The 22,990-nt window shown below is 40.1% G+C and overlaps 2 protein-coding genes across 2 annotated transcripts; both read left to right on the top strand.

Moving 5' to 3' along the window:
* Window positions 1-3,957: 3,957 nt before the first annotated feature.
* On the top strand, window positions 3,958-6,896 carry LOC141019603 (zona pellucida sperm-binding protein 3-like). Its single transcript, XM_073494570.1, has 10 exons — window positions 3,958-4,413; window positions 4,486-4,601; window positions 4,685-4,788; window positions 4,862-5,036; window positions 5,497-5,614; window positions 5,693-5,775; window positions 5,860-6,026; window positions 6,221-6,382; window positions 6,509-6,616; window positions 6,686-6,896. Exons 1-10 carry the CDS (start codon window positions 4,054-4,056, stop codon window positions 6,877-6,879), a joined length of 1,587 nt encoding a protein of 528 aa, XP_073350671.1. The 5' UTR covers window positions 3,958-4,053; the 3' UTR covers window positions 6,880-6,896.
* Window positions 6,897-8,026: 1,130 nt separating this feature from the next.
* Window positions 8,027-10,484, top strand: LOC141019824 (zona pellucida sperm-binding protein 3-like). Its single transcript, XM_073494845.1, has 8 exons — window positions 8,027-8,528; window positions 8,617-8,732; window positions 8,814-8,911; window positions 8,979-9,156; window positions 9,264-9,381; window positions 9,465-9,550; window positions 10,008-10,120; window positions 10,221-10,484. The coding sequence occupies exons 1-8, from the start codon at window positions 8,145-8,147 to the stop codon at window positions 10,277-10,279; spliced, it is 1,152 nt and encodes a 383-aa protein (XP_073350946.1). The 5' UTR covers window positions 8,027-8,144; the 3' UTR covers window positions 10,280-10,484.
* The last annotated feature ends 12,506 nt before the right edge of the window (window positions 10,485-22,990 follow it).

Below are 22,990 nucleotides of genomic sequence, written 5' to 3'. Positions count from 1 at the left end.
GTGTTAATACTCACACATTTCTCTACGGCCAGCCAGCTGAGAGTGAGCAGAATAAGGCCTGCCGCTGTAAAGATGGTCAAGAGCAGTGGAGGGTAGCTGGGAGGGCACTGACATGAACTCCCTGCACCACAAACACACAAACACACATTAGAATCTGAACAGAGGTACTTGGGTTTGGCTCAGCCCAGTCGCCACAAAAAAATGTTGGCATTTTACATTTCTGAAACCACAGATACATTCTAGTTTCTAAGTGTCAAACATGTGATATTGACATTTCTACAATACGAGTCCTATCACGTTCGTTTTACTTGTATCTGAGCTGACTTTCATGTCAGGTGGTGGTGTATCAGTGAGACAGCTGCCAAGCCGGAGACCACCGTTCGAGATGGTGTTTCAACATTCATTTTAAGCATGAAACCACTGGATATTTTTAATGAGACGGGATAGGACCTGGTAAGCCTCAACATGATATTTTCTTATACCTAACCAAGTGGTTTTTGTGCTTAAACCCAACAAGACCACAAGCACAGCATAGATTCAAGATTGAAAGCGAAAAGACCACATCTGTGGTTTGTAGGAACGTACACTGCCAATATTTATTCTGGTGATTGGATTGGTTTTACTCCAACAAAGTGTAAGTACTGCATTGTGAGGTGTGAACCACATACCTGTCCCTTCAACCAACAAGAACACCTTTTGAGCGCTGATGAAGATTATCTGCTCAGAGTTGTTCTCTCTGTAGCTCAGCTCCAACACATAGAGTCCTGTGTCACTGGGCTGTAAATGTGATGTGGTCACATTTATCTGCAGGGAGTCCAGTCCTCCACTTAGCTGCAGACGGCCCCTGTGTTCCGGGTTGACCCTGACCTCGCCGCCCTTCGCCATCGACAGCAGGGTGGTCTGGCTCCGGGCACTGCGGTGGTAAAGGTGGAGGCCTGTGAGGCTGCTGTGCTCCAGCTGAGGGGAACATGAGAGCTCCAGTGATTGGCTCTCTGTCAGCTGCCTGAAGATCAACTCTGCATAGACTGAAAAAAAATGTTTTATGAATCTGTGGTAATAATAAAAATACGCAGTTAATTTTAGTCATGCTGCATGGCTCTATGGATGACAGTGTGGGGTCAGTCCACCACTTTGTTTCAGACTGAAATATCTCAACAACTATAGGATGGATTGTCATAAGATTTTGTACAGACGTATGGTTCCAAGAGAGGATGAATCCCACTGACTGTTGATTTCTTGACTTTTCCTTTCTAACGTCACCCTGAGATATACATTTGTGTGTTTTTTGTACAATGTCTCAACAACTATTGGATGGATTGCTATGAAATTTTGAGCAGACATTCATGGGTTTAAGAGATAAGATAAAAGAGCTGGAGATGATTCCAGCTGACATTAGATTTTAATGAAGAATGTACGCGCAACCTCAGAATGTAAATGTGCAGCAAGCGATTATGGAGAAAGATAGTTGATTGTTGAGTCTGATCCCCAGGTCGTCAATTACCAGCACTCTTCAATTTAAATACAAGAATCATTAGTGCTAATTAACTTAACATTATATGATTTTACTTCCTAAACATCGGCATGTTTGCATTAGTACTGCATTTAGTTGCCAGAGTGTCTGTTTGTCTCACAGAGCTGATAGCACTGCGGCAACCAAAGACACAAAACTGTGGTCTGAAGTACCTAAGAGAGAATAAAAACAAACTATACTGCATACACATTGTGTTAGGGAAATGTTATTGTCCGGGTAACAAAGCTAAAAAAAATTAAAAAAGCAAAATTCAGATTCATAATTATACATTTTTTAGGATTACAACAAATATCAGTTTGCATTCTTTTACTAAGATGTGAATTCCTCTTACCTTCAAAGAGCTGAATGAAAATGAGAATGCAGGCAAAGCTCGTCTTCATGGCCTTTTCAGTTATAAAAGCACACAGAGCGAAGTCATATTGTACTCCTCCTATTTCCTTCAGTCTCTTGTGAGACTTTGTGGACAGCCTCACTGTATTTATTGTTCCTCACCTCAAAGCAGGAAGAGGACTTCACAGCAAGAACTGCCGTTAAAATACTGTGGTTGGTCTTGTACACACTGAAACTGTCTTGCTGAGTTCTGAAATACAGGATGTTAAGCTTTAGACTTTAAAACCTCTAGCCACTGAATGCACACCCCTTCTGTATAAAATTAAACAAAAGTTGACAATTAAACTCTCCTTAAAGGGGTTTCCCAAGTATTTGCAATATTAAAAGTGGTCCACCTCCATCTACTTTTGTATTGCTTTTTTTTTTACATAGCCTGAGAGTGAACAGAATTGTGTTTCAGATTTGATGTGTAACTATTCTGGCTGCTTTCAGGTTATGATAATATCACTTAAAAATGGGCGTAATATCAGTTTCATTCTGTCTCAGCGGATGTGTCTGGTGTGCACAAGATCAGTTTGAAATCGTGTTCAGACAGTCTGGAGGGCAGTTGTTGTTGGTTGTTGATAGTCAGTGGTTTTAAATAAACCACAACACCTTGCAGTAAATTTCCAGCGGAAGTGGTTTGGTTGTTCTGTGAACATGGTTGTGTCTGTAGATTAATGCACCCGAGAGAGTCCAGCAGCCAAAGTATATGAAAAATTAGAATATCTTTGTAGAGCTTGCAATGGTCCGGTTTTTATTTGAAGACAACATTTTTATTCTTTTAACACATAAAAAACAGTTTTTTACGAGTAAGACATCACAAAATATGACATTATGATAGCCCACATGAAAAAGAAAATGAAAGAAGTAAAGACTAAAAAAGATAAGGCAGAAATGAAATAAACAGACAAATACTTATTTAAGCAATTAAGAGAGAAAATGTGGATGTCAGTGTTGATAACCAGATGTGTTTGTAGGAAGGTTAGCAAATAAACATATTAAAGTAAACAGATAATAAACAATAGTAAATGATGATGAGATTTCTTCATTGGATTAACAGCAGGAATATTTTGTGACGAATGTGAAAAATAACCTATAATTTAACACACTGTATTGCTCCCAAATTGAATGATGTGTCTTTTCATTCAAAGACAGGTTTTAGTAAATGACTGAATAACTAAGTTGAAGGGTTGTCTATATGAGAGATGTGAGAAAATAATGATAACTTCATTAAGATTGCCATCAGCAGGTCAAACTCAACAATTCTAGATGTGAATTCTAACTATAATTTATACAATCAATGAAATACTGATGGAGCTTTTATTGTAGTTCACATACAAAAAGTATACATGGCCGCCAAGCTGTATAAAAACACAGAGGAATACGCAAATGAGTGTTTAGTTGATAGAGTTTTTTTCCTCAGTTTGCTGGTGAAAAAAAAAAGCAAATAACTTCTGGGTATTTTGGTCTTGAGGACTACCAGCGAGCAGAGGCTACAAACATAGATGAAAAATAACATAACTTCCTTTAACATTTACTGAATCCTGGCCATGTAGCTCTGCATTTCAGATTTATGTTTTAAAAAAACATAAAGTAAGATATTCTTACATTTCTGTATTACCTCCCTTGTGTTTTTTTTATGTTTTGATGCACTGCAGCACTACGATGTCTGTGTATATAAGATAAATATAAATCTACCAGGCCTCTCTCAGAGCCTGCACTTCCTCTCCAGTAACTCCTTGTAAGACTTTTTTGCAAAATTAGCTACTTTTCTGTTCTTTCAGGGGTTTTTTTCCTGCCTCAGCAGCACAGATGGCCATGGCAAGAAAAGCTAGGAACATATTGTTATCATTGCAAAAACAATACTCATTGTGCTTCCTATCTGATTCTCCTGGCTGCTTCCTCATGGATTGGCCTTTTCTTGGCTCTGATGACTCTTTTGGCCATGCTTCATGACTCCTCCCACTCAGCTGGGTGTCAGTTGTAAGCTCATTAGTAGCTCATTAGGCTCATGTGTGCAGTGCTGCTGTGATGAGGCTGATTGTCTGCATAAAGGTGAAAAATGCTCCACAGCTCAGACAGGTTTGTTGCCAGTGGGTCAGACAGGAGTGTTTGTATTCTTGACCAGTTTGCTGTTTTGAGCTACATTAATGGAGACGTTTTTTTGGGTAAACCTCCTCGTAGGACTCTATGTTAGATCAGCGTTTGCTTTTCCACCCAAACATTACACACAACATGCGTTGCTCCAAGGATCTCGGATCAGCAAACGCACTGAGCAACAGAAGGCTCCAGCTGAGGAACGAGAGCAGGTGAACACTGTCAGAGTGACCTGCCATCCAGACTCGTTGGAGATTGTTATCAAAGCTGACATGTTTGGAGTCGGAGCTCCTGTTAACAGTGATGAGTTACGCCTTGGTGTGGAGCACAATGATTATTGTAGAGCTACAGCGTCTTCAGGAGATGAGTATGCAATCATTGTTGGACTAATGGACTGCGGAACCAAACACTGGGTAATGGTTAATTTATTGCAAATCAGACATTTCATTATGACCTCTAGTCCTAAACATACCTTCTCTCCACAGATGACTGAGGACTCCCTGGTCTACACGAACCTCCTCATGTACTCTCCTGTGGCCTCTCCAGATGGTATGATTCGAATGGAGGATGCTGTGATTCCAATTGAGTGTCATTATGAAAGGTCTGTCTGCCTTTTTTAAAGCCCATCTTTAAAGCTCTGTGGGCAATGCCTCACTTTTTAAAAATCCTTGTTTTGTTCTTCAGGAAGTACAGTTTGTCCAGTTCTTCACTGACACCTACCTGGATCCCCTTCTTGTCTACACAAGCTGCAGTGGAAACCTTGGGGTTTGACTTGCGAGTTATGACAAGTGGGTTTTGTTCACCTCTTCTATAGTTTGTTTGTCTTTATCTGGGCTTACTGCAATTTTCATTTTTGAGTAGATGACTGGCTGTATGGAAGAAGCTCTAACGTGTTTTACCTTGGTGACCCCATCGGCATCGAGGCCTCTGTCAGAGTTGGACATCACATGGGGCTCAGAGTATTCATTAGCAGCTGTGTGGCCACACTTGACCCAGATATATACTCTGAGCCTAGATACATCTTCATTGAAAATGGGTGAGCACTTGAAATGCTTAAAGGCCTCAAGTGAAGTTGCTCGAGTTGATAAATGTTTGGGCCAAAGAGTAAGTGAGGTTAAAGACCTTTTGTGGCCTGTTTGACATCTTTGCTTGAGGCTACATTAGTCTTTTACTGGTAAGGAATAAAGTGTTTGTTTTTTTGTTTTTTTTTTGGGGGGGGGGTGAAGTTTTCAGGCCCTTAGCCAAACTGCAACATAATCTTTATGCACCCAATACTAGTATGTTGGCACATCAAAACTGACAAAATGGGAGATGGAAAGTGGGTGTAGCCTATTGCTAACGCTAGCTGAAGCAGTCACTGTAGTTGTAGAGAACTGCATTTTAGCAGATTAGCCACCACTAGCATTACTCACCTGAATCTCTCTCCCCAACTCGTGGTTTGCAATGTTAAATCAGTACACTTAAGGCTACAGTAATGACTTGCTCCACATTCATAGGTGCCTGGTTGACTCCCAGCTTCCAGGTTCAAAGTCTCACTACTTACCCCGCACACAGGATGACAAGCTCGACTTGGTCATTGATGCCTTTAGGTTTCATGATGAGGACAGAGGAGAGGTGAGTCTGTATTTAATTTGGTTAAAGTCTTAATTGTGCATGTACAATATTTTTCCACGTTTTTTCCTTTTCTTATAGCTCTACATCACATGTCACATGAATGCAGTGCCAGTAAATGATGCACAGGCAACAAATAAGGCATGCACTTTCCTAAATGGAAGGTGAGTGCAATCCATCTGAAATATTTCAAATTAAATGACAAAACGAACAGAAAATGTGTACTGAGAAATGACTATCTCTTTCAGATGGCGGTCAGCTGATGGCAATGACTACTTGTGTGGTCATTGTCAAAGCCAAAATGAAGCTGAACAAACCCACGGTCTGCCCAGCAGCCAAGGCAAGTTCAGTCCTCGTGGGTTTGGGAAGCCAGCTGAGCCTGAAGCCTCCTGGCGGAGCGGACTGAAGACTAAAGGTTGGGTTTGTTGTACAAACTAGACACTTATGATGAAAAATGGGAATAATTAGTTTGGTCTTAGATGCTGACTTCACCTGCAACAAAGATTAGCTAGTTTTAGATGAACAATTCATGATCACCATTAGATGCCAGGCTTCACATGTGGTTTTGGACTTGTAACTCTGTAAAGACATTTTTTTTATTTTTTTTAGTGTGGGAACAGGAGGCAAGAGTTGGTCCAATGCTGGTCTTGCCATCCATGCAGAAAAGTGGGCCTATACCTGTGGAAGAGCTACCTCCTGTGCTCAATAAAATCAGCAGACCTGCTCTGTATGGCAGCCAGTGGAGAAGTGGAGTAAACGACAGAGGAGCTGGTAAGAATCAGACTTATTATCTTATGGGCCCCCATGACTTGACAATTAAGTTTCTGCTGAGAAAGATGATTTTTAAAAAAGGACTCTACAAAGAAACATCTAGATGCTAAACTGTATTTATCCTAGTTCTGGAGAAGGGACTGCTTCCCGGTCCATCTTCACCAGACGAGGTGGAGGCTGAGAGTTTTGCTTCTGAACAGGATAAAGATTTCAAAAGTGGAAAAGGTCTAACAGGTAAAGTTTGAACGTACTTTAAAATGTCACTTGCATGAAATGACTAAACAACAATTTCTCTAATTGCAGATGGAGATGCAGAAAGTGAAGTTGATGCTCCTCTGGTCACCTTGAACTCAAAAGCAGAAGCGCTGGACAATAACGGCACAGTAGCCCTGAGTGACGTCAGCCCCACTGCGCCGTTATCACTGGACGTGGCAACGCTGACAAATGCAACTGCTACAGACTCTGACCTTTCAGATACAAAAGACCCTAAGAGATAATAAACATTTAAAATTGATGTCTGTTTGCTTTTTTGATTTGACTGCACGTCATACATGATGGGACTGTCTTTACTGGCTGTATGGGTACAGGAGTCTGCAGTATAAACTAGTTGCTCCACTGGCAGGGAAAGTTGACGTTGGGATGCAGGACGTGCTAAATCGTGTGTGTGAGAAATCTAGTTATGGGTAGGTTGTTGTGCACTTTCCCAAAATATATTGCACAAAGTGGTAAGTTTCATAATTCTTTGAAAACCTAAGCATTACTTTTTTTATTTTTAGGTTGACTTGACAATGAACCCCCAAAATTGCACTCGTCTTGTTACACAAAATAAACATCTTTTAACTGTTAAAATAATATACTAAGAATTTGACGTGCAACTTGGAAATGCTGCTGCCAAATTGAACTTCAGGGGCAGCAAAATGTTTCAGATTATAAACCTTATCCTTTTTCTGGAGATGTCTTGCCTCCAAATTTTCCAGCTGTGAACAGTTTCCCATTTCCACTTGGATGTACCATATTTAGTATGAATCTACATACTTCACTACTTTTCCTAACACTATTGTACACACTAAATCTGCTTAGTATACATTTTAGACACAGCTAACAGTCATCTTCACCATCACTGTAACTGAAGCGGCTATTATAGATAAAATAATTTGAATTTGAGGCTTGATTCTGTCCATGATCATCAGGCCATCCATATTATCAACAAGAACTAAATGGGTATCTCCACACAGGTGAATGAAGTGTCTAATTTTCCAGATCCAGGATTTTAAGACTGGGTCTTTCACTTCTGTATGTGCAACCTACCTGAAATGTATTTATTAATGAAAAGCTTCATTTTCTACACCATGTCTTTGACCTGTGACCTGGAAATGTGTCACAAAAAATTAAATGTAAAAATACGTGTCTCAGATCTGACAATACTGTCAAATGTAAGATAAAATGTGACAATCTTTACAGTGACGACCCATTAACTGGATTCAAAATGGATGTATTTCAACATGGAACGAGCATCAGTGTAAATATGCACCCATATAATGTTGACTCTGGGCCAATCATATGCATGTATCTCAGTGTGGCTGCAGCTTTTACTAATTTGCCCACATCAGTTAATGACTAATTGCTTCCAGCTGTCCTCTCAATGTGGTTTGACTGGTCTGAACTGGGAAGTGTTTGAGATACTGGGAGGATTATCTCTGGTATCTTCTGCATCTTATTTATAATTCAGTCAAAATTGCAGTCTCCTAAGTCTCTGGACGTTATGATGGTAGGTCACTCAGCCTCTCTGGCATTGCTGCTGTCATTTGCCTGTGTTGGTGCAGATGCTATCCGACTTTTAAAAGATGGACCCATGATCGATGCTGAAGGAAGGGAATATAAATCTGCGACAGTAAGAGTTGATGCAGAAAAACCCAGCAGACCACAACCCAAAGACAGATTCACTGTCCGTGTGCAGTGCACAGGAAAGTCTATGATCGTTGTGGTAAAGGATGACATGTATAAAAATGGACGTCTTGGGTCTCCTGGGGAGCTTTCTTTGGGTGAAGCGGGGCATTCACAGAAGAGTCAGTGCCGAGCTGTTGCTGCTGGTGACAATGAATACATCATTGAAGCTGAACTGCAAGACTGTGGCTCTAAATTAACTGTAAGTTCTCAATGTTTGATAGTGACTGTGATGGATTTATTTTTTGGCTGTTCAAAAGATTTTAATGTGTGTTTCGAATAATCTCCAGACATCTGAGGACTATGTGATCTACTCAAACCAGCTGGTAATCTCACCAGCTGCCAGTTATCATGGCATTACAAGGATGACCCATACTGTAGTTCCTGTTTCCTGTCACTTTCAAAGGTGGGATTTTGTCATTATTTTGTAGGGTGAAGTTGCAGTTTTACACTTCATAAAGGCTGATGTGTTAACTTTCTGCAACAGGACCCACTTAGTGAGCAGTGTTTCTGAGCAGCAGCCCCTGACCCTCTCTTCGTCTTCTGCAACAGAGCACTCAGCTTTCTCTCTAAAGCTGATGACTGGTATGTGTGAACTCCAATGTTTTTTCTTGATTAGTGTGCATGTACTGATGTTTGTGTCTGCACGTAGATGACTGGACACGTGAGATGTCCTCCAGTGTCTTCTACCTTGGAGACCTCCTGCACCTCCAGGCATCTTACACTGGTCCTGATTCAGGACAAAGACGACTCCTCATTGACAGCTGTGTTGCCACTCTGTCACCTGATGCAACATCAGTCCCCAGATACTACTTCATTGAAAACCACGGGTAAGAGTAGCTCATATATCAACTTCTACAATAAATTAAATGCAAAAACCTACACCTGTAACTGTATGGTTGGCCTTTGACATGCACGTGACAATGATTTTTGTCAGGTGCCTGACTGATGCAAAAGAGGGAGGATCAAACACTCTGTTCAAACCCAGAGGGAGGGCGCATTCGCTTCAACTGCAGCTTAATGCTTTCCTGTTTCAACAGGATTCAAGGAACTCGGTGAGCCTCTTATAAACTGCATGAAGTTTTGAAATTCTCCAAGGCAGTGTAATGACATCTCTGTGGTCTCCTTTTTTTAATAGATATTTATCACTTGCTGGCTGAAAGCTGCCTCTGAAATGTGGAAGACTAGCCTCAGCAACAAGGCCTGCAATTATGTGCATTCAAGGTGAATTATTTTTCTTTTGTAGACCCTTACTTAATCATATAATGCCTTGTATAGCTTCGTCTGCACTATATGTATGCATATGTTGACTCTGGTCTTATTGCAGATGATAAACGTCCAGCCCTGAAAACTAAACATGTGCTCAAATGAATGGTCATTGTATTTATTTTATTTTTTTACAAAATTAAGGGCTATCACTTATGTTGACAAGATTGTCAATCTAAAGTAATTAAGTAAGTTCCCAAAGGAAGGTTTAAAAAAAAAATTTAAAAAAATTGATGTCATTATTTCTCAACAATCCTTAAACTGTAAGGGCAAATATAGAGAAACTACAAACGGCAGGTCTGTGAGTCAAATATACCAAATCACAACTATACAGTATGATTATCTGGCTTTAATATACTTGCAGTAGACAAACTTTACAGCCTTGGTAAATAATTATGTATATGTTTCTCATCAGATGGCAAAATGTGGATGGGAGTGATGATGTGTGTCAATGTTGTGACAGTACCTGTCACAAAAGTGCTCCTGAATGGAACAATGAGACACATCTGAGACGTGTGATCCCTGAAGGTATGCTGAAGATCCTTGAGTTTCATAAGTGTAAACCTGTTATTTCTGTGCAGTTGCAAACAAAATGCCATCCTATTAACATTTTGATTTAATGTTTCAGATATCACGGCTTGTGGCACTGTGACTCTTGGTCCTTTGATGATATTCCCCAGCAAATAGGCAAAGAACAAAAGACTGGACAACATCAGTTTTGTCATTTTAATTTTGTGGCATGGTGACATTGAAACCAACCATCCTGACTTAAGAAAGCCAGTTTAAAATATTGAGCAAGTTCTGTGTCCTTTTCAGTAATTTTATTACATGAAATAGGCCTTCAATATAACAGCAGATCAATCCACAAGAGAAATAAATCATGAAAATGCAAGGTTTTTTGCTTTTATTTTGAAGGCGTAACCGGAAAAGGTAGTATTGCGGCGGTAGGTGTTTGCGTCTGCCTTGACACGGTGGACGCCACCGTTGTGGTTCACTGCCCTCCAGTGGTCACAGTGAGGAACTGCAACGCTACATTAAAGAGCTCATTTATAAAGTAAATAAATGTCGCTCATTTCTATCCAGCAGTGTCATTTTTCTAAAGAACCGCTACGGCGAACAAGACGATGTGACGAACAGAGGCAGCTAATGGCACCTGTCACTGTAAGTTAGGCCAGTTTTTTGTAGCCTTCCTGCTAGCTAGGCTAACCATGCTGTATAATTTGTGCTGTGAAAGGCTAATGTGGTGGCTAACTTAGCGATACAGCTGTCTTCAAAGTCAAAGACGGAGTCCACGTCCGCCACTGTTTGACCGCTTGGCCTTCTTAACGTTTGCCCCAATCAACCTCCATATATTTAGAAACGACTGCAGCGCCCTCTTGTGGTCACATCGAGTAACTACAGCTGCACTTTCCTAGCGTCAAATTGGAGACATTAGCATAGTAACACTTCCGGTTAAAGCATTCCAAATTAAAGGTTTGCCTATAGACAGGTGTAATTGTGCGCTTTGACCACTGGAGGGCGGTGTTTAATCATGATTTAAGATGTAAAACGCCCTCATCTATCGGGGCAGGTGACAGCTGTTTAACATCTGAAAACTACCGGTTATTATAAGAATGAAAAGAACAATGGAGGAAAAAAACAGTAAAGTTATCAGATGATTGTAGGAGCTTGCAGGGACTTAAAACACAAGTGGGCCTTGATTGCAAGTCCAACTGAATTGCTGCTAAACCGGATACATGATGAAGGTAGCTTATGTCTACATTGGCTGAAACCGGATGAATTTCGACGTGGAGTAGACGACTTTACAAGATTACACAGCGCAAACACATCAGGCTGCTATTAATGTTAGTAATACTGCCACAATAATGAGTTATTAATTGCAGCTGGACACATATCAATAATAATTTGTTACTAAAATGTCATGTTGCTGTCCTTGCCTGTTGAGTTGACAGTTGACTCTTACAATCGTGGTGATTGTCATCTTTTTAATGTGTACAACTACTAGCTTCATTACTGGTATAGTAATTACGATCATATCTATATTTTTAACAGTAAGAGAGAGCTGTAATATTTCTCTGATGTGAAGAGGCTAATTTCCCCTCTTACTCCTATCCATTAGTAAATCGCCTTATATTCAGTAATGACTGCACCGCCCTCTTGTGGCCACATCGATTAACTACATCTGCACTGTAATAGCGTCAAGCTAGACACATTAGCATAGTAACACTTCCGGTTAAAGCATTCCACATTAAAGGTTTGCCTATTGTCAGATGTAGTTACGCCCTTTCACCACCGGAGGGCAGTGTTTAGTCATGATTAAGATATAAAACTGTCAATACAAGACATAACGACTTACATAAATGGGCATCACTCAACTTTTACTTTCAGGGTAGTTGACTCGACCGTCTGGTTAGCTAACATTTAAACTACTGGTTATTAGAAGAAGAAACGGACAAAAGAGAGGAAAAAGGTAAACGTTATCAAATAATTGTCGGAGTGAAAACACAAGATGCTTAATTGCGTTGTATGATGAAGGTATTAGCTCATGTCTGCATTGGTTGACAGTATGAATTTCGCAGTGGAGTAAACGGCTTGTAGAAACAAAGGTATTAAGACAGCTCAACTCGTTAGACTTTTACTGTTGGTAACAAGGACACTTTAATGAGAAGTAAATACTGATGTAGCGCTTTCTACGTATCCTTGCTTTAAGATACAGCACTAAGGGTTCTTTCACTTTATGTCTGATACTATTAACTGTACTGCTGCTTTAATTGTTATGACCTGTAACCCAGCTTACCTGATGAACTCCTCAAATACCATGAACTGAATCTGACACCGGATGTTAGTGTTTTTTCGTGTTGCACCTCTCCTTTTAACAACCTTTTTAATCTTTTAAACACTATTCATTAACTTGACACAAAGGGAATCATGAATTAAAATAAAGGAATTATTTATTCACACAATCAAAATATGTAGGTAATGGTAAAATAAGGCTAATTAATAAACATAAATGTTACTCTCTTTTTATAGTTTTAGTAACCCAAGTTAAAGTATTTCAGAAAAAATAAAGAGTTGCCCTTTAATCTCAGCAATAAGTAAAAACCAAAAATCAGGCAAGTGCCCTTTAAACTTCTCCAAGGCAATGTTATCACACTGTAAAGTGCACAGAATCTCTCAATCCTTCATACATATTTGTAAACCCCATTCAAAAGGTATCAGCAGAATATAAACCAATAATACTCAATAGTAATACCCTGAATCTCTGGAACACAGAATATTACTTTCAAATTTAGTGTGGGCCCACATAAAAATATTAATATAATATTAATAAAACCCCGTTGCAGGCCTGTTTGTGGACGAGTTGTGAGGTGTTGTGACACTTTGGCGACATTGTGTCCGATGCCGTGCTCACTCACCCACGCTGAACCACCAGTCTCTCTGTCTCTGTACCTGCAGCCGATGACGCAGGGAAAAGTCCCGACCTCGTCCGAGACTCACGGAAGCCGCTCGTTAACCGTCTCGTTGCCGCGACGACGTCTGTTGACGTTGGAAAAGAGACACGGCGGGTCTCCCTCAACCACCACAGCTCACCCGAGTTGGTCCGATCACGCAGCACACTGTCTTTGACTCGGTCCAGGCGTCACAGTCCCTCCACGAAGTACTAGCACAAGATTAGCATTTGTGCTATTCCTTAGCAGTCTGGAGAGTTGCACGCTAACTCCGTAGCTCACAGTCTTTCAACAAAGCGTATATCAATGAACTCTTTAATGCTGGGATTTATTCCCTGGCTACACCGATAACAATTGTATACACTGAATTAGTTTGCCTTTAAAATGTCATGTTGCAGTTGCTCACTGTGGCCGCTAGATGGTAGTAAACGTGAGTAGAAAGTGTGTTGAGTCTCTTTATAAAATGGAGACCCACTCTGAATAGGTAGACTCTGTGCCACATTGAGGAAATGCAGTTGTTCTGTAAAGTGACGGATCAAGGAGTCCTGCTGGTGTCCGCAAATACACAAAACAATGAGTACGTGGTGGGAAACATTACGAAGACATATCAGAGTTTATGAACTGGTTAATTTGAGAATAAAAGGTAAACATCCAGACTTTGGCACAGAAATCATAAATGCAATCATGTAGAATGCTTTGACAGACAAATCCTGTGATGTGATGCAGAGTTTTGAGTTTAACTCTGATCTGGAAATTCAGAGCAAAACTTTTGCACACCTGTGGATCAACAGGTGTGTTGGAGAAGACCAAGGACCCGCACTGTTCACCTCACTTACAATCAAAAATGAATTTTGATAACAATGTTTCGATACAAAGTCCTTCATCGGGTCATCTTCTATTAACAAGATAGCCTGTTGAAAGTCTTAGTATGTACACATATGGGATTCACACTGTCCCTATCTACTATCCAGCAGGATAGGATTTGTTTTTTCCCCTCCCTCCCAGTAGGCTACATGTAGACACACCCCTGACTAAACGAAACCTGAACAGAAAAGTTGTGTCATTTTGGCACAGAAAAAAAGTTGGAAAAACAAAGCACAAGCATTAAAAATATTTGATTTTGTTGTTAGTCTTTCTTGTAATCAATCTTGTGATTCATTTTATCTCCCTGTTTTGTTTTGTTTTACGCTGTCAGTCTTATTCAGTTTCATTTCTCTAACTGTTCTGGCATGAAGGGGGGGAGGAAACAAGGACAATGTGATTTCCATATGATCTCCATACTAAGGACCATGGAAAAACTTGTCCATGCATTTGTCTTCATCAGAGTTGAATACTGTAACAGTGTCTTTACAGGACTCTAAAGAATCAAAAAAGACAAAAAAAAGACAGCTACAGCTGACTCAGAACACTACTGCTCAAGTCCTAACAAGAACCAAAAAGGTAGATCACATCACTCCAGTTCTTAGATGTTTACACTGGCTTCCTGTCAGTCAAAGAACATATTTCGAAATCCTGCTGTTGGTTTATAAAGCATTGAATGGTTTCGGGCCACAATACATTTCTGATCTGCTGCTGCATTATAAACTGTCCAGACCTCTGAGGTCGTCAGGTAAAGGTCTGCTTTCAGTCCCTAGAGTCAAAGGTTATTATGCGCCACATATCTGCAACAAACTCCTGCAGGAAAACTCCTGAAAACTGCAGGTCCTCTCCAACTCTCACCTCTTTTAAATCAAGTCTGAAGACCTTTCTGTTTGCCACTGCCTTTCACTGAAGAAATTTTAGGCTTTGAACTGCACTGTGACTTTTATTCTTTAGTCTTGTCTCTTTTAAACCTATTCTATTTTAGCATATTTTCCTATGCCCCTGTAAAGCACTTTGAGTTGCCTTGTGTCTGAATTGTGCTATACAAATAAACTTGCCTTGCCTTAACATTCTGGCAGTTAAGGAGAGTCAGGTAAACTTAGGTGAAGAAGGCACCGCCCAGGTGTACAAAGAAACTTGCCTTGCCTTTACATTCTGGCATTTAAGGAGAGTCAGGTAAACTTAGGTGAAGAAGGCACCGCCCAGGTGTATAGTGACAAGAGGCTTCAGGTGGCTGGTTCATGAAGAGTGACGCTGAATAGAAACTATAAGTGTAAATTATTATTATTATTGTTATTGTTGTTATTGTTATTGTCATTATTATTTTTAATTACACATTTTCAATAGCCTACTATTTTCTGCCAAAATGTAATATTACTGTCTTGGCTCCATGGCATCACCAAGGTGTACAGTGACATCAGAGGCTTCGAGTGGCTTGTTCAGGAAGAGTGACACTGAACAGAAATTGTCAAAGTAAAGAGAAAAGAAAAAGGAATCACTGAAAAAAGACTGATATGAAGACAAAAATCAGAAGATAGCCATTGAAAAAGGCAACAGAATAAAAAATAAAATATAATGAAAAGGAAATAATTTTTTGTCTGTTTTATTTTTCAGTTGAGCTTTTTAATACTAATTTCCAGCCAGATCATTAAAACCTCTGACAAATGAGGTGTACAATGATCATCTCGTTACAATGCAATCATCTGCTGGGACACTTTGGGTGCTGGCATTCATGTGGATGCCACTTGACACGAATCACCCACTCAAACCCGAACTTGCAGACAAATTACATCCCCCTTGGCAATGGCACTCCCTGATGGCAGTGGTCCCCCCTGCAGAACAATGCGCCCTGCCACAACACAAAAACTGCTCAGGAATGGCCTGGGGTAAATGACATGAAGAGCTCAGCCCAAATTACCTAGCTCCCAATCCAGTCAAGAAATCGTGGAACATACTGGAACAATTCAGGTCCATGGGGGCCCCACCTCACAACCTACAAGATTCAAAGGATTCACCAGCACCCTAGTGCCAGACACCACAGGAAGGTGGTCCCGTTTCCATGCCTAAACAGGTCAGAGCCAAGCCATGGATTGGAGTCTTTCAGGGACGTCTCACACTGTCATCAGGGAGCATTGACATCATTTGGGTGGGGTTCTTGATCTGCAGTGGTGTTTAGTTGGGTTGTGCATGTCGAGTGGCGTCCACATGGATGCCAGGGTCCAAGGTTTCTCCAGAAGAAAATGTGATTGTAACGAGATGATCAATGTTATTCACTTCACCTGTCAGTGGTTTTAATGTTATGGCTGATTGGTGTATATTAACATGCTTGATCAGGTTTCCCAGTTTAGAAAGCTCAAATTATTTTCATGGTTTGTATCAAGGTTTTATTTTTGAGAATCCATAGATTAAATGAGTGTTTGGTTGGATCAGAGAGTCTTTGTCAATACAGTAGTTGGTGAGAAACTAACTTAGTCTTCTGACAGATCAAGGGCAAAATGGACAGTCCTGAAAAGTGGCTCTTTCCATATCTATTTAGCATTACAACTTGCACCTCTGTATAGGTTAGGTTCTTTCTGCACCAGTCTTCATTGCCTTGTTTTGTTCGTTGATTATATTGTGGATTTTCCTCCACCTCTAATGTGCTTCATTTTCCGTAATTGTTTTCTGGTGGTTCAGAAAGGGAACCACGAAGGTAAAATGGGTTTGGCCAAAAGGGTTGTAAGCAGCAGAGGATGTTAGAGGATAAATAACATCCAGAAACATCAGAATCACAGTTAGTGCTCAGAAACTCACAGTAAGTGTAGTTTTATTTTGATTCCTGGAGTTCAGTATACTTCTAGAATAATATGTACAAATATTGTAGTAGCCTGGCACTAAGAAATTGTTCTGATGCTTGTTTTAAAAATGCATTTGTCATTAGGGAGTGGCTTCTGATTTGGTTTGGACAGAGAGAGGCACCAGAAGCACAGACTTGTTTTTTTTCCCCTCCCTCCCAGGTTACTTAATCTACAGACACACCCATGACAATAAAACAAAGCACACTTCCCTGTTCTGTACAAACCCACAACAGAATCAAGAGAAGAAGGGATTGGGTTGTTGAATACAGTCTACTTACGCAGCTATAATATTGGTGAGTACAATAGCTAATTATATAAACTTGCAATCTTACCTATCCTAAAAAAATAAAAAAGATAACACCAAATCAATAAAAGCAGTGAATCAGAGTAAAGCAGTCTTGTCGGAACTTTCTCAGGTTTGTAAATAGCTGATTTTAATTTGAGTTGTATTTGGGATTAAAGTGGGTTTTAATTAAGTTTTATATGGACAGTAACTTTGGTATTTAAGTCAAAATTTAAAAAAAAAAGTTGGAAAAACAAAACACAAGCATTAAGAATATTTGATTTTGTTGTTAGTCTTTCTTGTAATCACGAATGATGGGAGGAGACAAGGACAGTGTGATTTCCATATGATCTCCATACTAAGGACCATGATTAGACCCAGCACACAGCAATGGCTTCAATGAGTTCACTTGACAGCAAGTCTGTTTCTCTCTGCTGTTGTTTTTTTACCATTATGTTAGCTGGCATGTAATAGCTGTAGTGCTTTCCAGTAGACCTCTGCCAAACCAGAATAACAAGAGAAACAGGAACCCAGGTGAAGACGACATCGCTCCAGGTGTACAGTGATGTCAGAGGCTTTGAGTGGCTGCTTCAGGAAGAGTGACACTGAACAGAAATTATTATAGTAAAAAAAAGAAAAAAGGAATCACTGAAAAATTTATTTATTTATTCATTTATTTATTTATTTATTTATTTATTTATTTATTTAGAGAATCCACTGTTGGTCTTAGATTATTTTTCATTGATTATATATTCAGAATTCCCCCCACTTCTAATGTGCTTGATTTACCACAGTTGTTTTTCTGGTGATTCAAAAGAGACACTAAGGTAAAACTGTTTTGGCTAAAAGGACAGCAGACCATTATATGATGCAGTTTGTTTTAGTGGATGAATAGCAGACTGAAGAAGGACAGAATGACAGGCAGGGCCCTGACACTCACAGTAAAGGTAGTTTCAGTTTGATTCCTGGAGTTCAGGCTACTTCTAGTTTAAAATGTTGGCATACAGATTTTTTTTCTTTTTTCCAAATGAAAGCCTTGTACAAATCAGATGTTGTTCAAGGCCAATTAAACACTTCACATTGGTATTGAGGCGGGATGGAGGCTAGGGATGAGTGTTGCCAAACAACGCCACCTGGGGAATTTCGCCCCAGGAAGTAGTTACTGCTTTTCAGGGAGGCTATAAGATCACGCAGGCTCATAAACCACCACTGGGCAGGAGACAGTGTTCAAAATATAAAAATACTTTTATTGTACAATTTTTTTTTTCAAGTTTCAAGATTTACCAGGCCGTCTCACATTAATAAACACTGGGCCAAAAGGGGTAGGATGGACAGGGCTGGGCTTGCCACGGCGGCCCAAAACCAAAGAGGAGGGAGAAACAAACAAAAAATAAAGCTGCAAGCAGCAATGAAAGGGCCCTCGCAGTCCACGCGCGTCAGGGCGTACTACTGTGGGGGCCTGCCTCTTACCCGGCCCCATTGCCCAATTATTGTGTAGGCATGTCTTAACTGTCCTTGTGTTAATCGGACTGTATTTGGTCAAGATATGCAAGACTGTCTGTTTGACCACAATGTGCAGGAAATTGTTGTTTTATATTTTGGGCGTTCTGTGGACTAGCACAATTCTTTTAATAACTTTTTGTCAGGAGGGTCCACAGATGGTGCGTGCAAAGTTTGGTGTAATTCGGAGAAATTGCCTGGGAGGAATTCGAAAAAGTTGGTTTGCGATATTTCGCGAATATTTAGCGCGAAAGCGGGCGTGGCCTACATCACGTAATTCAGCTGAATGCAGGAGACACATAGATATAAGGGTTAACAATGTGCGCCATATTATGTGGGAGTTATTAGCCAAAAACGGTTTTGTGTTGATAATAGCGCCACCTGCTGGTCATTTTTGGTGTGTGAGTTACAGGTGCCAGTCTATACCACCCCTATCAATTTCATATCCATAAGTGTTATGGTGTGGGCACAGTGACTGCCACCAGAGTGCCACCTAGTGTCGGATCGGTAAGACCTTCGTCAGCTATCCTCATGAGGCCATTGGCAATGACTGTTCCAAGTTTTGTGTTAATTCGACCAACCGATGTTGAGATATAAAATAGGTGAATTTAAAGAGTGCTACCTAGTGGTCATCAGTTAAAATTTTGTACAGAGCGTTAGGGTATCATGGGGAAGTAGTAACCTGAGTTTCCTGTCATTCGGATACACTAATGTGGACATATGCAACACTTCCTGTTTGGAACAAAATGTACAGGAAGTTGTTATTTAATAACTTGAGTATTCTTTGGAATATCAAAATTCTTTTAATAACTTTTTGTCAGGAATGTCCACAGATGCTGTGTGCAAAGTTGAAATTGCCTGGGAGGAGTTCGAAAAAGTAGGTTTGCGACATTTGGCGAATTAGCGGGAAAAAACGGTAGGCGGAAATGGGCGTGGCCTACATCAGGAGATTCAGCAGGATTCACTGAACGCGTGGCTATAAGGTTTTTGAATGTGCGACTGGGGCTGTGTCCAAATTCAGGGGCTGCAGCCTTCAAGGACGCGGCCTTTGCGGCCCACGGAGTCCGGGTCCTTCGGAGAGACCTTGAAGGCCGCGTCCACCGTTGTTAAATGGGACGGTCTAGCCTTCGGAGTATTTCCTGGTTGCGTCACCAGGTGTTCATGCATTAAAGTCTGTTTTGGTTCAAATCTATCAAACGTGTACATTTATTTGTGTGTGTACAATGTGTCAAATCTAAATTGAATTATCAACATTACAAAATAAACATTAACCCATTGGTGAATAACAACTATATTTACCATAGCAGTACCAGCGTCACGTATTTTAACTGAAAGTTAAACTTTGGAGGTTTTATAGTCTCTTGAAGTTTAACATATCTGGCGTTGGATGTTCAAATGAGTAAAAACCGAGTATAAACCCATTACTTCAATTTAATTGTCATGTCTGCGCCACTTGATGTCGCCATTGTCTCTTGCTTCCTCTTCTGTTTCGGGACTGAGCAGCGGTGCGCAAAGGATCTTGGGATATGTGAGGCCGCGAAGGATAGTAGCGGTGCGTCCTCCGAAAAGAGGGAAGGGCAGGCTGCATTTGTGGGCTGCATTTGAAGGAGCCTTTGAATTTGGACAGCCTTTGCGCAGCGTTGTGACGTCATTGGCCTTCAAATGCGCCCTTCAAGGGCTGCAGCCTATGGAGTTATAATTGTTGCAAAACTATTTGCAAATGCGTATCTCAATCTGTGTGTGTGTAGTCAGATCCGTGTTTGCGTGCTTTATCATTTGTGTGTGTGTTCAGATCTGTGTGTGCGTATTCAGATCTGTGTGTGCGTGTTCAGATCTGTGTGTGCGTATTCAGATCTGTGTGTGTGTTTTCAGATCTGTGTGTGTGTAAAAAAAAAAACACATGTCTGTATTCTGTATTCTGTAAATGCGTACATAGATCTGTAAATGTCTGTCATCAGTTACAACTCAGACAGGAGCTCTCGATTGGCTGTCTTTTTAAACGTGACTTTTGCTACACTTCTGCCGTGGCAGAACGTCACTTTCCTTTGCCCTGAGCTCAGGCTCACAGGCTCACGCTGCCTGACTGCAGTAGCAGTACAGCGTACACACCCAGTTGGCACGTAGCACCCAGTGATGTTAAGCGTGTCATTGTTGGGGTAACAGATGATCGTTACCCTAACAACTTACTGTAAGTAAAAGTTCATGTTTTAGCAGTAGTTGTCAGAAGCTGACAACTCAGTTACTGCTAAAACATGAACCTTTACTGACAGCAAACAATCGAGAATCCATTGTGGTCTCAACATCACAACCGCTCGTTGCGCCCGCGGTTGGCAGCCAGGCAGCGTGAGCCTGTGAGCCTGAGCTCAGGGCAAAGGAAAAGAGGAGTTACACACGAATCTTTTCTACACATTTGCAGATCAGCCGCGGCAGAAGTGTAGCAAAAGTCACGTGTAAAAAGACAGCCAATCGAGAGCTCCTGCCTGAGTTGTAACTGATGACAGACATTTACAGATCTATGTACGCATTTACAGAATACAGACATGCGGATTTTTTTACACACACACAGATCTGAACACACACACACAGATCTGAATACGCACACACAGATCTGAACACGCACACACAGATCTGAATACGCACACACAGATCTGATTACACACACACAAATGATAAAGCACACACACACAGATCTGACTACACACACACAGATTGAGATACGCATTTGCAAATAGTTTCGCAACAATTATAACTCCATAGAGGGAGAATTAAAATGGCCTCACAGTCTGACTGGTATCTCTCACACACACGCACGCACGCACACACCAAAATCAACAATAAAGTATTATGGAAAAGAACCCAAAATAACCCAAAATATACATATATATACATATGGGTCAGTGACATATACACCAGAAAAAAGTGTTTTTTCAAAAACTTCAAATAACAGGCATAAAAATGATTGACTTTTGTTCCACTAACTCTCATCTGTATAGAAACATATGTTGTTTTTAGATTTTCAATTGGAATCGGAAGTTATGTGACAATTTGTTGCATTAGTGCCTAAAATCGTCATATGGTGTGACATGAAAATAACTGAATATAAAATGAAAATGGATTATACCTTTCTTAAGTTACTCACTTTATCAAAGTCCTTTATCATAACTAAACTGTGATCCATCATAGTTTTGTGAAAATTAATTAAATTTGTGTATTATTTTCTAAATCATTGCTCAATGTGAGACCTATGTCGTCAGTCTTTCAACGTATTTTCTATTTATTGTGACAAACCTTGCTATAAAATTATAAAAATATTTGTGACTCTTGCTCATACTATTTTCTATGTATTCCATGAACATTTTCACATTTTATCATTAATAAAGGTATGTTATTGTCACAATTTGGAATGTCACACCACATGATATAGTGTCACACCATATGATCATGTCGCCATGTGTCAATGCAAAACATGTATGAACCTACCTATTGGTGAGTACTGATCACTCATATGGCAGGAAATATTAATTAGGGTTGAGATGAGATGAGATTCTCTGCATTTCATAACTGCGTTCCTCTTAGTTGCACTGCCTACAGTGTTCTAGTCCAATGATATTTTAGATATCATGTATTGCCAGGCTTCAAGAAATCTGCCCCAAGGCCTTTTGAATCAACAATGAAGGCACCCTCTAAAACCCTCCCTCAGACCTTCCTATTGGTCAGCGAATGGAAACAGACCGTTGTCGTTTACTTTTCTTTTCTTTGCCTCAGCAACTCCTCTCTCCTCGCAGGGTGTCATTATTTGCCTCAAGCTGACAAAAGAAAAGGGACTGTATGGTTTAAGACGAAGACAAAACATTGTTTAGACTTAAACAACATTCTAAGGTTTCTGTGAAGGGGTCTGCTGTGTCTGTCTGATAAACTAGAAATCTGTATCACCGAATAAAACTAAACTAAACTAAACACAATCTATTGTGGATAATTACAGCTTTTATGTGATGATGGACCCAAACAAATGTTTGAAAGGACAAAACATACATTGGACTTTGTTATTTATTGTTATATCCGCAGGAAATCACAATTCGTATCATATGGTGTGACAGTCAAATCATATGGCGTGACAGGCAGACAGGTCACACCATATGATAAAGTGTCACACCATAGTATGTTTTCTGCACTTAGCACAACCTTGAGTCTTGTAGCTACACATTAACATGCTAACAAGATGCTAGCTATGACAAAGAGTAGGCTCACAAATAGACATCTGTATTATTTTTCTGTATTGTTTTGAGAATTTTTGCATTTATTTTTCACCCATATATGTATATATGTGTGTGTGTGTATGTGTATGTATATATATGCATATATATATGTGTGTGACGTGACATGGCAATTTTGCTGTCTTCAGTGTCAAACATGTATAAATATAAAATATTTTTGTCAAAAACCCTCTCAATATTGTGCAGAAGATTAT

This window comes from Pagrus major, chromosome 23 (assembly GCF_040436345.1).
Source record: "Pagrus major chromosome 23, Pma_NU_1.0".
Lineage (NCBI taxonomy): Eukaryota > Metazoa > Chordata > Actinopteri > Spariformes > Sparidae > Pagrus > Pagrus major.
The sequence above is the reverse complement of the archived record's forward strand: the minus strand, read 5'-3'. Positions and strand labels throughout refer to the sequence as shown.